Genomic DNA, 13,789 nt, shown 5'->3' with positions numbered 1-13,789 from the left:
CCCAGAATGCGTATGTAGGTACAGTAAAATGTGTCATCTTCGAAGCGTATTCGGATAAGAGGAGGAGAGAACAGTTTGTGTACGGGGGATTTGCCAGCACTGGGTAGGGGATTCGTCCATCTAAATGTAAATCTTTAAACCTGACCAATGAATCCAATGAGCAACTCTACTCGTTGTCTTAGCGGGCACGCCCCTCAACGGTTGCACCGCCTTATATGACTGTGTGTTTTCTTCTCTGACCAAAGCTGCTGTGTGTAAACGTCACATGTTGTTTTTCCCTTTAGTTCAGTCATTCCGAAAGAGGGTTTATTCGCTGTGAACTTGTTGAGAGCGGACCGCGCTGAGCAACAACGAATGAGCATAGCTGTTATTAAACATTAGTTTTCCGAATTTTCTAATTAGCGCAGAGAAATCAAGTTCACGAAAGTGACTCGGAATATTTGAAGCGCAAGGATGGCGAGTCCGCCGCTGACTGGAGGGACCTCGTTATCAAATGTAAACGTTAATACAAACGTTAGAAAAAGTGGATACCTCAAGAAGCAGAAGCACGGACACCGGAGATTTTTTGTCCTGAAAGAGCAGAGCGATGGGTTGTCAGCCCGTTTGGAATATTATGAGAATGAGAAGAAATGGAAAAACAAATCAGCCGCGAAGAGAGTCATATCTCTGGACTCCTGTCTGAGCATAAACAAGCGCGCGGATGCGAAACATAAGTACCTGATAGCTCTCTATACCAAGGATGAATATTTTGCTGTTGCTGCTGAAAACGAACAGGAGCAGGAGAGCTGGCACGGAGTGCTGACTGATTTAATGAGTGAGGGAAAAGTGTATGACTGCGCCGTCTCCAATTCTGCATCCTCTTTGGTGGGCTTCGACGAAGGTAATTACGGTATGATTACGCCGGTCAGTGCCGCTTACAAAGAGGTATGGCAAGTAAATTTGAAATCTAAGGGACTTGGACAGACGAGAAATATCACGGGAGTTTACAGACTGTGTTTATCGAGCCGGTCAATTAGCTTTGTGAAACTTAATTCAGAGGTTGCATCTGTCAGTCTACAGTTGATGAACATAAGGCGATGTGGCCATTCAGATAGTTTTTTCTTTATTGAAGTGGGCAGGTCTGCTTCTACAGGACCTGGTGAGCTTTGGATGCAGGCGGATGACTCTGTCGTCGCTCAAAACATACACGAGACAATTTTAGAGGCTATGAAAGCAATGAAAGAGTTGTCAGAGTTCAGGCCGCGCAGCAAAAGCCAATCGTCAGGCTCAAACCCCATATCTGTACCCACCCGGCGAAACTTGAACAATTTGCCTCCCAGCCAGACAGGGCTGGTAAGAAGGTCAAGGACAGACAGTGTGGCAGCCACATCCCCTGTTACCAAGTTTACTTCCTGCCGGATACGTACTGCCAGTGAGGGTGAAGGTACCATGGCACGGCCAGTATCCATGACGATATCAGAGAATGGGAGCCCTACTGTTGGCGACCGGAACCAAATAAACAGGTTCAACACGGTTTCAGTGGGCTGCCGAACATCTGAACCCTCACTGCTACATCACAGCAGATCGATGTCCATGTGCATGTCTGTGTCTCATTCACCTCCATCTACTGTAAGCCTGTCGAGTCTCTCCTCTACCAGCATGAACGGCTGTGCCTCCTCCATAATACACAAACCTTCCAGCTGCAGTGGCTCTGTCTCAGGGTCTCCTAGTGACAATGGCTTCCTGTCATGTGATGATTATGGGTCCAGCCCAGGAGATGCAAGGTACAACCCACTGAACCACAGCAATACACCCTCATCTTTTTCTGGCACACCCCCTTCCCGTGAAGGCAGTGATCTTTGTGGTTACATGATGATGGAGAATGCATCTAGCCACTCTTTGAATAAGAACCAGGAATCCAGCAGGGAGAGGCTAGATTTGGAGAAGTCATACAGGAAGAGGACATATTCCCTCACAACACCACGACAGCCTAAGGCACCCTCCCAGCAGTCATCAACTTCACTTGATGAATATATGCTGATGAGGGCAGCATACGCTAATGGCCACCCAGGGCAGAGCATGCACTCAGCCTCTCCAAAGGTCTCGTACCCTGAGGACTATGGAGACATTGAAATTGGCTCCAGCAGGAGCTCCAGCAGCAACTTAGGTGACGATGGCTACATGCCCATGATACCAGGTGTGGCACCCCAAGGCAACAAAAATGACCACTACATGCCCATGAGCCCTATGAGCGTCTCAGCTCCAAAACAGATCATAAACCCCAGATCCCACCCTCAGGCCACAAGCAACCAAGGCACAACCAACTCCCCCACAAGTGGTTCCATAGATGACAGTGGTTACATGAAGATGTGGTCTGGGTCCAAGTACTCACTGGAGAGCTCAGATGGCAGGGTGGCGAACGGGGAGTATATGAACATGTCACCCATTGATGTCTCGCCAACACCACCAGATTACTTCATTGGTGGGTGTGAGCCGGCACAGCGGCCCTCTCCCTCCCTCCAGGGATTTAAAAGAGGTGAGGATCAGTATGTTTTAATGAGCCCTCAAAGCCACAGACCAGCAGAGGAGTCCAGCTACTATGCCATGTCTGCAGCAAATGCTGGGCCACTGTCACCCAACCCCTCCACCTTGCCCCCGCTTAGGCACAGCCGGACCGATGGCCTGTTACATAGAGCACGAGTCAACAGACCCAACAGATTGTCTCTGGACACTCTGAAGATGCTGCCGAGTATGAATGAGCATCCCCTCCCCTGTGAACCCAAAAGCCCAGGGGAGTACATCAACATAGACTTTGGAGATGTCGCCCAGTATTCAGTGCCCTCGGGATCAGTGGAGAGCCAACGGTCATCACCCAGCCTTGGTGGCATCAGACGGATCTCTCCCCTCTCTGATTACATGAACCTTAACCTAAAATTAGGGGAAACCGTCTCCAGTCCCCTGCATGAGATGCCTGAGCTCACCAACTGCCCAGGTCCACCTGAGGAGGGGCGGTACTTCCATGGTGGGCAGAGGAGCTCTCTGTGCCCACCTGGCACAGGTAAAGATGATTATACTGAGATGAAGTTTGGTAGTGGGCATATCTCTCCTTCTTGTATCTCTAAGAATGAGGAAAGTGGTAGAGTAAGCCCAGCTAGCAGGGTACAGAGGCTAACCCTGGGTGACAAAGGTGTGCCAGGCCTAGGGGCATTCCTATTACCCACCCCATCAGTGGACCCTGATGGAGGGGCGAAGGTGATCCGTGCAGACCCTCATGGCCGGAGGCGGCACAGCTCAGAGACCTTCTCATCCACCACCACTGTCACGCCGGTGTTCCCCTCCTTTGCCCACAATGCTAAACGGCACAGCTCCGCCTCCGTTGAGAATGTTTCGGTCCGGAGCAGCGAGGGTTCCGACGAGGAATATGGCAGCCCCATGTGCCGAGAAACCTCAGCTGGGTATCAGAACGGCCTCAACTATATCGCCTTAAACCTCATGGAGAGCCGTGAGCTGGGCAACTGTGAAAACATGATGGGCTTCAAGACTGTCAGTTGCTGCAAAGGGGGAATTAATGGACTGCATGCCAGCCCATATGTTTCTTTGGGATTCACGGAGACAGCGACCACTGTAAAAGGTAAGTTCTGCTGACATGTTTTGTTTTGGTTCAAACTGCTGGCAGTTAAGAGACAATACACCATGTAGGGTAGAGCTCCAAGGGCAACCAGTAGTAAATGTTGTGATCTCAAAAGGAACATCTTGATTGTCCAATATTGATTTATTTTAAATTAACTTGAAGTTATACATGAAGTTATACATGCAGTGTGTTTCATATTGAAGTTACAAGACACTTCTGAATTTTCAGCTCATCAGTGTATGTTGTATTTAAAAAAATAGTAAATTAAGATAAGTAATATGTTATGGATATGCAAAATAAATTTTCTTTTCCTTTGGTATGCTATAATTTTTATTTGGTCTGTTTTGTTTTTTTGGGAGGGAGGGGCGGGGGGGGGGGGGGGGTTGCTGTCTTTTTCTTCATAATTGTTAGTTTAGAAATAGAATGGCCAGTTAAAAATGCCAGTTTATGTTTAGATATCGGCTGAGAAATTAGAAAAAAATGCACAGTGCATATGGATTAATTTCCAATACAACTGCAAATGAGTTCGGATTTCATGATGTAACTAATTCATTATGCAAATCCCATGCAGTTTGTGTCAGACTTCGCCTGTGCAGGTCGAGAAGTTGTTATTGACGATAAGAATGTGTTTTTCATTCAGAGGAATTCCAAGGAATGTGAAACGTGACAAACGTGACGAACTAGGGGGGCTGCGCTGTGGTAAACAACCGAAGTGCGTAGCAACTATGACACTGCAGAGTATAGTGGACCTTGAATGAATTGCAGTCGCCGTCTAATAAGCTTAAATAAATCGGGCTATTTCTAGACGTGCGTGTTTATCGTTGCGTTTTGGCGCCGGAATGGAAAGATTACGACTATTACTGAATTATTGAAAAGCGCTATTCTTAGATGATTGTGCGAGAGCAAGGGACGTGGTTGGTGCACTGGAAGGGAAAGTACGGTTGTTTTCAAGCTCGAGCTCACGTGAACTGACTTGTTTTCATTTTGTGATTGGGTCAGACTACTGGGCTATACTAAGATAAATGTTTACTTTTGCTGTATTATGCCCGACAACACAGTCAAACCTTAAGAAAAATCATACATTATTTATTTGACTTTATCTTTTTCTGTGAGAGCTGCCCTGTCTGTTTTAGGATGTTGGGGTTAACGTGAAGCTGAATTCAGATTCATCTAGTTCAGTATATAATGTTAAGGAAAATGTACTGGAACGTTTCCTAACACACCACTGATATTCCCAATACCAAAACTACAAGTGATTATTAGCTTGATTATCTTTGGGTGTGTGCAGTGCAATGCTTTTGCATGCATGAACAATATGCTGAGTTGAACTGTGCCTGAGGCCCTTCGCAGTGTGTGCTGTTGATGAACGTGGCTCAACAAACAGTGCAGAGGTCTATGCACTGCAGCACGTCCTTCAAATCATTTCCATTCTCCCTCATGTCCATATTATAAAGTCCACTGGTGGCTCAAAATGAATTCTGCTGCAGCTGAAGGGATGTCTGCGGCTGGCAGGCTTAAGAACACTGTGGACACAGCGCAGAGGTGTTGGCTTGTTTACGGCAAAGTTTTAACTCTTTCTTTTCTTTGACCCTATTCACCCCAAGAAATGGAAATGCTGTGGCGGGGGTAGGTGTCTCTTTAAAAAAAACATGCGCAGCTGCATCCAGTTTAGTCAACAGGGGAGGGTCTGGGCATATGTGGCCATTGGAGGGCAAAAAAAACCCCAAGCTAGCAGTTTGTTTATGAGTCGTCGTCAGGTAATTATGAGGTTTCACGTTTGGAATGCCTGACTGGGTAAAGGTTGCCGGGTGAACTGAATACTCACTTGTTTTGGTGACCACCTTCTACAAGGCTTAAGAGTGCTTCCCCTGCCTCCCCCCCTTCTCTCTACCCCTCACCCATCTCTCTCTCTCTGTTTCTTCCTTTTTTCTCCTCTTTTCCTTAGCAGACCTTTTGTTCTCTTGAACACAGTGTTGACAGTAACTGTCTTTGGTAATTTTTGGATCAAAGAACAGGAAGCACGGTCCTTAAGGACAGAAAGATTAATGTGTGTTTGAACTGTAGCATCCAACATTCAGTCATGCTGACATTTTACTCCAGAATATATAAAAATCAGAATGAAAGCCTGGATGAGCAGTATTGTATGAGGGCCAATGAAGAATTGGTTAATCTTCTTTATGAATAAAAGAAAATGTAGAGTTTTTAAAAGCACAAGGCACACACACACCCCCCTCAACAGGCTTAGGCATTTATCGTCTGCATGTCAGTATGACTGCTGGATTATGGAATTTTGGTGCTACTCAAGATCTGAATCACAGCTAGCAGCAGAGGGGAAAACATTGGAAAATCAATGCAGTAGCATTGCATACTTACCCATCTGGATTGTTTTTATCAATACAAATGTGGATATTTGTCATGCCAATAAAGCACCTTTGAATTGAAATTGAATTGAGATAATTTCTCATACTTTGAGATTGAATTATAAATTAAGATTAACTCCTTACATGTTATGTTTACTGTTTTTACAATCAAAACAATTTTGCTGTGCTTTTATCACTAAGCTTGTTTGTGCCAACATTTCAGATTCCACCCCCTCCACACCTCCTTGACCTTAATCAACAGTGAGGTCATTTGAAAAAGTGGATGACCTTTCACCTTTTGATTTAGTGCCATATAGGCATGTTATTGCTACTAGCTGTGGACTGCAGTGCAAAGCATGCAGCAGAAGACTGATCCTTGTTTACAACTAAGAACAGGATCAGCAGAGAGAAAAAAAGAGACAGAGCTTTCATAGATTTTTGATACTCAGCTCAAAAGGCTAGAAGAGTGAATGTTCCCTCTCTTTGTCTTTATCTCTTTCTCTCTCACACACACAGTCTCTTTCATTCTCTATCTGTCTTTCAAGATACTTTGGGCTCCTTGATTGGGTCTGTGTGAGTGTGTGTGTGTGTGTGTGTTTTGGGAGATTGTGGGGCAAGGAGGGGTGTGGGTAAGTGCACCTGCCGCTCCACTCACTGCGGGCCTGTTATCAGGCACGGCGGCAGCACAGACAATACGCTAATGACAGCACGCCATCTGCTCCGGCCCCAGGACAGGGGCTATTTTTCATGCCTCAGAACGACGGAGGGAGGAAGGGAGAGATGGCTTGGGAAGGAGTGAAGAGTGGGGAAATGTGATGAGAAGAAATGCAGGCGTGTATGCCAGAGAGTGTTTTGTGCTTGTGATATCCAGACAGAAAGTGTTAGGGTAAGAGGGCGCGCAGCGTTTTGGCTGATAGTTTTAAATTTGAGAAACAGTGGCACAGACGATGGACTGCACGCAGTGGTGAGTGCTCAGGGGAGGAGGTGCAAACACACCGGCGTGCAGCCAGCAAGGTTGTTTTGACAGAGGCGATCAGGTTTCAGACAGTCACTCGCTCACCCCTGGAGCTCTCTGAGCCTTCGAGCATGCTCAGTGTAGCAGCGCTCTTTATCGTTTTAACCCGTTGTTTTCCTTGTGCCCTTTCTCTCCATCTCTGTCACTCTCTCTTTTCTTTCCACATCTCTTGCTTAACCACGTGCATTTTTCCTCTCTCCTTCCCTCTCCTTGTTTTCTCCTGAGCTCCATTCATTTCCGGGCAGCTCTGGTTGGCTGTTGAACTGATCGAGAGCTAGCGACAGAAGCGAGGGCTAACGTAGCTGCCGCCGCCGCTAGCTGGTTTGTGTGTCAATTTCCATGTGAACTTACAGCCTCTGCAGGAGGGAGCCAAAATGGACATTTTGGGGTGAACATGCACTGCTCCCCATAAACCTAAGACAGTGCTTAAACCCAAGTTCTAATTCTGACATTCCTGCCTGGCAAAGGCCTACTAACCCAGCCTGCATCATCAGGATTATTTCTGTGTTGATACCCCCAAAAATAATCTGCCAAAAAAGTCTGGCCGCTCAGACTCTCCCCGCCCCCGAAGAGCCACTCAGACTAAACGAGGCCGGGATGTTCCGGCTTGAGATAGCCACGGCGATGCCGTTAACATTAGCCACATTTAGCTCTGGGCAAGAGAAAGAGATTATGCTGGAGGGAGGGGGATTAGACATTGTTCAGCGGTTTGCTGTGGGGTGGATGAGGGACATTTATACACACACACACACACACACACACACACACACACAACATACTGATGTTCCAGCAGCTCCAAAATAAACATGACCTGAAATGGACCTCACAGCTATTACTGAAAGGAGGATGATGTACGTTTTTCCTCAACCTAATGTATTTTTGTTTGTTTGTTTTTACCTTTGAGGCCTTTTAGGCTGGCACAGAACACAGACTACAACCTTGGTTCTCTTCTTGCTCATTGTGCGATATGGTTCCTGTAGGACCCAGATGGTCTCCTGCGCCTTAGCTGGAGGTTCTCTGACATCTTTATCCAACATGGCTTACATTAGCAGATATGCTACTTTGTGCTGTGCATGTGCTAGTCCATTATAGCATGACTTCCCTGCCCCCACAATGCACCACTCACTCTAGTACAGATCCTTGTGTCTTACTTAATAACATGCTTACCATACTAGTAATAAATGTTTTGTGGCAAAAAGGAATGATAAAAAAAAAGGAAACAGAAAGGTTGGGAGAGTTGGTCCACATTCCAGCCAGACACCATGAGTTTTCTGGATGGTGGTACTGGTGTAAAGACCAAGCAGTCTTTCTGAGTGGCCTTGATACCCATTGGAATGGCTAGCTGGAAATAGTCAATGTCACTCCTGAAGCTGTTTTCAAGACAAGTGGGTGCTTGACTGTCAGTTTCCAGTCAACCTCATAAATTTGGGATATTTGGGATTCCTGTAATGTTGAGTATATAATTATTCCCACACTGACTGATCACCATAGACTTGTAGTAGTAAGTACAGGATTCTTGTGGAGAAAAACTCTTGTTAAAGTGCAGTGTGTGGGCCTGAAGTGATCAGTTTTGGAACCCTGTATGTCCTCACGCTAATTATACACAGGGAGATGGGGAGGCTTGATGAAGGCTAACATGTGGCTCTGTAGGTTGAGTGGGGGAGGGGAGTGGAAGCTTACGTATCAACTGGCAATTACGGAGTAACTACCACAAAGCTTGCTCTTACCAGAAGTGCCTGGATGCCTTTATCATATGGTAATTGAATGTAAAAATTTAAGCACCTCCCTCTCACTAGGGGTGGAGTCTGAGGCTCTGGGCCTCTGTTTGTTTCCTTCCCCAGAACCCTCCACCCCTGTTTTGCTCTTCTATCTTATTCCATTAACTCCCTTTGCCCTTGGCCTAAGCCTACAGTGTGTCCTCTGAAGTGAGAATGTCTGTGAGTAGGTTCAAGGGTAGGAGCTAACTGAACATCCCCGTATCCGTCATGGCCCTGTTTGTTTCCATTCAACTGCCATTATGTGGAAGGAGAACGGGTGTTCCCGTGGGACCTGGGCTTCACATGACCCCCTTAAGGGTGCCTTAGCCCTGCAGAGCAAGCAGCATTATTATGCCCTGCCCTCACAGGACTATGAATTATGCCCTAGCTGTCACGTGAGGAGGACGCAAGAAGCTCGGCAGCCGAACATTCTGCATCAGCTTCTCCCTTGCCAGTCTGTCGCGATGGGTAGGCAACAATAAGCCGAGGAGCTGCTGTGACTAGAAATAGAAGAGGCACGATAAAAGTTAAGGCCCTGAATTGATGAATTGGGGTGCATGAGGACAGTGCATCATCCCATGTGCTGGTTTTTCATGCACTGATTGCCAGGTGCCAATGTGTGCACAGCCCTGCAGGCTGGTGAGACTCGACTGCAGCCTAACATCCGTGGAATAGTGGGGTTCAGGAAGTCATTTTACTCTCCACTCAACAGATTATGTAATGACTGCTCTCCGGGGCTTCCACCCAAATTTGCCTTCCTTCCACTGCCCCCTCTGCCAGAGCTGAAGCTTTCATCCATTCCTTTACTCAGTGACTGTAATCCCAGTGGGATTATATTGGAATTATTTGGGGATTAGTCAATATGTGGTAAATGTAGTAGGTAGCTAGTCTTGCTGCCCCTGCCTTGCCCCCTGCATTTATCTGAGTGGGGTTTAAATAAAACTGTGAATAAAGAGTTAATCTCTTTTGAACACTGCATGTCAGTGGGAGAGGCTAACAATAGGTAAATGCTCTGTTGATTATGGTACTAAAATGGTTTGTAAAATTAAGCCTTAAGGTCATGATTTTGTAATGTCTGACAGAGAGCAAAAGATACATAAAATGCATTGTGTATGATGTTTAGTTTTATTTGTAGTAATGTTACCCATAATATGTAGGTCTTATGTTTAAAAGTCAAGGAAGCATTCTGCATTCTAAACATCATGACTTGCCTTTCTGTTTCCCTCAGACTGATCATCGTGAGGATCATTGTCCTCCTCAAACTGGCACACAGGATTTATGGTAACGGAATTGGTAACGGAAACCTGTGACTGTGACCGGGGTGGCGGCTATCACCATGGCTGAACCGTGCTGCTGTAAATGAACTTTGACCTATGACCCTCACTCTGCGCCTGAGTTCCAGAGGGCTAAATTGTGATCCTTTTCTGGGCTGGCCACTTTAAACATGGACACCTCTAAGGGTAGGGTCTCAGCGATCCTCTCTGCCCTTCAGGAACTGCATACTGCTGCTTTATAGGTGGCAATGGTCACAGAGTTGACTCATTTATGTTGTATACTTTTCTGTTGTTCTCATAACACCTGAATTTATTTGGCTGTCCCTGGAGAAAGAAATACAACCCCCCCCTCCCCAAATCTTGCACAGAATCAATAATATTTACTTACTATTGACACAAACCTCTAAAGATACATATTTAATATTTTATTTATTTATACCTAGTACAAATAGTGAGTATATATGGTATATCATTGATTAACAACAGTGACCCAAGAAACTGCTACAAGTCCTACCTCAGGAAAAAAATAATGGGTTTAAAAAATTCAGACATAATGCAAATTTATGATTTTGATTTCTGGTTTTCTTAAATTTTAGTGTTCTTCAATGACTAATCAAAAGCCTTACTGTCTCACTGTTAGAAGATTTACTGAAGACTGTACTTATTTGGAAAGACATTATATGAAAAATATTCAAATACAAAATTATTGTATCTGATTTATATATTTTTTTTGTAAATGCTTAATTTATTTCACACTGAGTAATGAGTTCCTGTATGAAAGAGGCCAATTATCATATAATATAAATATATGCAAATTTTACCACTACATCAAATGTGGTTATTGCACACCATAACGAATGCCTACCCTCACAGAGAATACATAAATATTATTTTGGTGACCAATTATATAAAATTATATATGTATATATACATAATGCATCCTAATGTTATAGGTAGGTATGGCCATGGTTAGGCACCCAACAATCACTGCTAATGTCTCCCTTTTCATCACCATGTCATAGCTGCTCCTCCTCCACTTTTGGTTCCCCTTAACCATGTCTTCAACAGTGATGATGAAAATACTTGTGTGCAAATGGATGAGGGACTAAGTATTGGAAAGCCTGGTGAATTCTGTAATGGGTAGAAATGCAGGAGCTTCCCAGAGGGTTGCCAGTGGTTGGCTGTGATGCTGCGGTAGCCACTGCTAGCGCCTCTCCATGCAACTTTACATTGTAATACATGACACATTCGAATGTAGAGCCTGTAACCCACTTATGAACAAGCCAGGGAGCCATAGAATGATAACTGCACCAAAACAACTGAGCTAGCATTTCTCAGTGCCCCCCCCCCCCAATTCTGTGATATGTATACAAAGCTATTATTACAGGAGTAGGTTTTTATTATTAGAGGAGTATATTTATTAGAGGAGTATGTTTTTGTCACTGGAAGTTTAGCAGTTTTCTTCCATCTGAAAATGATTAGAACATAATATCTGAAGTAAATGATAAAAAAAAAACAAGCAAACGACAACAAAAACTTTGGCACATTGCACTGCTGAAAAATGCTTAGTATTTTGGCTAACAAACCTTCAAACAATTATAGCATTAATGTAGATATACACCCATACCATAGATTCTTTAATAAGCCTTCAAAAACAGACACATGATCTAAAGGCACTTTATACAGTAATCATACAACCTACTTGATTCTAGGGGAGATCCCTCTTTTAGGTACCATCCATTCACTTTATTTATATGCAATATTTACACACGAAGCAAACTAGTTTACAAAAAGGAACCAAATGTATAAAGACTCTGTTAATATATTTGTTGAAAGATTTTACAGAGCAATTGACTATATGCTGTTAATGCTGTTTGTACATTTCTTTCTGCCAAGTTTGAACATTTTCTTTTTATTTGCTTTATGGTACTTATAATTTAACAGTGTTCTCAAAGGTGTGTGTGTGTATGTGTATGTGTGTGTGTGTGTATATATATATATATATATATATATATATATATATATATATATATATATATATAAAACACACACACACAGACACAGATATATATATATATATATATATATATATATATATATATATATATATATATATATATATATATATATATATATATATAACATTTGCAAGATCTTATTGAACATGCTGTCTTCCATTGTACAAATGTCATATACTGCTCTCCGTGATGCTATAATACTATTAAGAAATCATTTAAAGTATCTTAGTTAAATATATTTTATTTGTGTTGAGAAAGGATAGTAACATGCAATAATAAAATAAATATTATTTAAGGAAATCAGATACTTGTTGCTGCTTTATTAACTTTATCCACTTACAAAATCTTATTTCTACACCAATAATGTACCATAAACCACCACCGTGTTAAGAGAAGCAAGTTAACTCTGCTTTCAAAGCTTATTAAACAACACCAGCTAAGCTACTGCACAGCACAGGATATTTGGACTATTTGATTACCCTCAGTCTGTGCGCTAGTTAGCTCCAGGGCTAACAGGAAGGAACACGCTGTTCCTCCGTAAACAAGCCAGTCAATTACTTCCTATTGGACGAACAGAAGAAAGGATATGGGCTGGGGTGGAGCGCCGCGTTTCCGCAGCGCAACGAGTTACCGGCTTAGAGTACGCTTGAAGTCCGCCATCCTGGCTGTAAGCCAGTATGAGCTCTGGCGAAACGCTTTCCACTTCTTTAAAGGACGCCGCAGGAAGCTAATAGAGTGCGAATGGCCCCCTTCCTGCTCTGTGTCGGACACAGCGTCTGGTGCAGCGATAGCCGGGGAAAGCATGCGCGCACACGCAGAATACGCACATTCAAGGAGAAACATGTTTTTAGCCCGAAATTCTGAGGCTCTTTTTATTAACTATGATAAATTATCAAATGAACATACGGAGGCACATACACTACCACACTCCATGTTCAGAAGAGGTGCAGTGTCATGCAAAACTCCATGGGAAGAAACTGTGTTCTGGCTCCATGCTGTACCCTCTGTTTCACTCAAAAAAATGGCCAGTTCTACACTAAGACCAACAGGAGCCATTTCACTCAAGTAGTTTAAAGTTGGGGAAGAATGCTAGCAGAATAAGGGTTCCCCCCACCCCAACATTCAATGTTAGCATTGAATGATGCAAGTGATTTGGTTTTTACACTATCATATTTTCTAGGTGAATATTTAATATTGAATAATATTAGATAAATTTAATGATATAAACCATATAATTTTAAATATTATATGTAATAATATAAACATTCTTCTAGGTGTACATTTTGTATTTATTTGGTAGAATTACGGTCACTGAAAATACCAAATTTAATTTTATTGTGCACAGGCTGCAAGCCTACAGTTTGATGTTACCAGACATACTGCTGCTGGTAACCATAAGAAACTGTTACGAGACCTGCTACTATTGGTAACTGTAAGAAACATTCTCTCAAATTGAAAGTCTCCACTGTGCCATTGGTTTGTAAACCTCAGCAATTTCTCAGAATTTTCCCACATTGTTTTTTTAAAAAGAAAACAAACAAAAAAAAAAACCCCAAGCAAAATACTACTTTCGAGTGCTAGTCATGAACAAGCCACACAACAGCATGATTCTATTCAATCCTGATCTAATGAGTAAATGTCTATTACAGTGGAAAAAAATACTTAAAATGAATTTTGTATATAATATTGAAGGTAATGTGGGACTCCTCATTTGTCTACAGAGGTTAAATAACCTAACATAACATAACCTAACCT

The 13,789-nt window shown here is 43.3% G+C and overlaps 1 protein-coding gene across 3 annotated transcripts; it reads left to right on the top strand.

Annotated features, from left to right (window-relative positions):
* Positions 1 to 222: 222 nt before the first annotated feature.
* Positions 223 to 12,334, top strand: irs2a (insulin receptor substrate 2a). Of its 3 annotated transcripts, none has more exons than XM_027011772.3 (3): positions 223 to 3,610; positions 7,899 to 7,997; positions 9,971 to 12,334. In XM_027011772.3, exons 1-3 carry the CDS (start codon positions 454 to 456, stop codon positions 9,973 to 9,975), a joined length of 3,261 nt encoding a protein of 1,086 aa, XP_026867573.3. In that variant the 5' UTR covers positions 223 to 453; the 3' UTR covers positions 9,976 to 12,334. The 3 variants fall into 3 exon arrangements, with proteins under 3 accessions (XP_026867573.3, XP_026867572.3, XP_026867574.3); XM_027011771.3 differs by having other exon boundaries at positions 224 to 3,610; positions 7,890 to 7,997; XM_027011773.3 differs by lacking the exon at positions 7,899 to 7,997 and having other exon boundaries at positions 224 to 3,610.
* Positions 12,335 to 13,789: the final 1,455 nt, after the last annotated feature.

This window comes from Electrophorus electricus, chromosome 18 (assembly GCF_041902795.1).
Source record: "Electrophorus electricus isolate QZ-2024a chromosome 18, ASM4190279v1, whole genome shotgun sequence".
NCBI lineage: Eukaryota > Metazoa > Chordata > Actinopteri > Gymnotiformes > Gymnotidae > Electrophorus > Electrophorus electricus.
The sequence above is the reverse complement of the archived record's forward strand: the minus strand, read 5'-3'. Positions and strand labels throughout refer to the sequence as shown.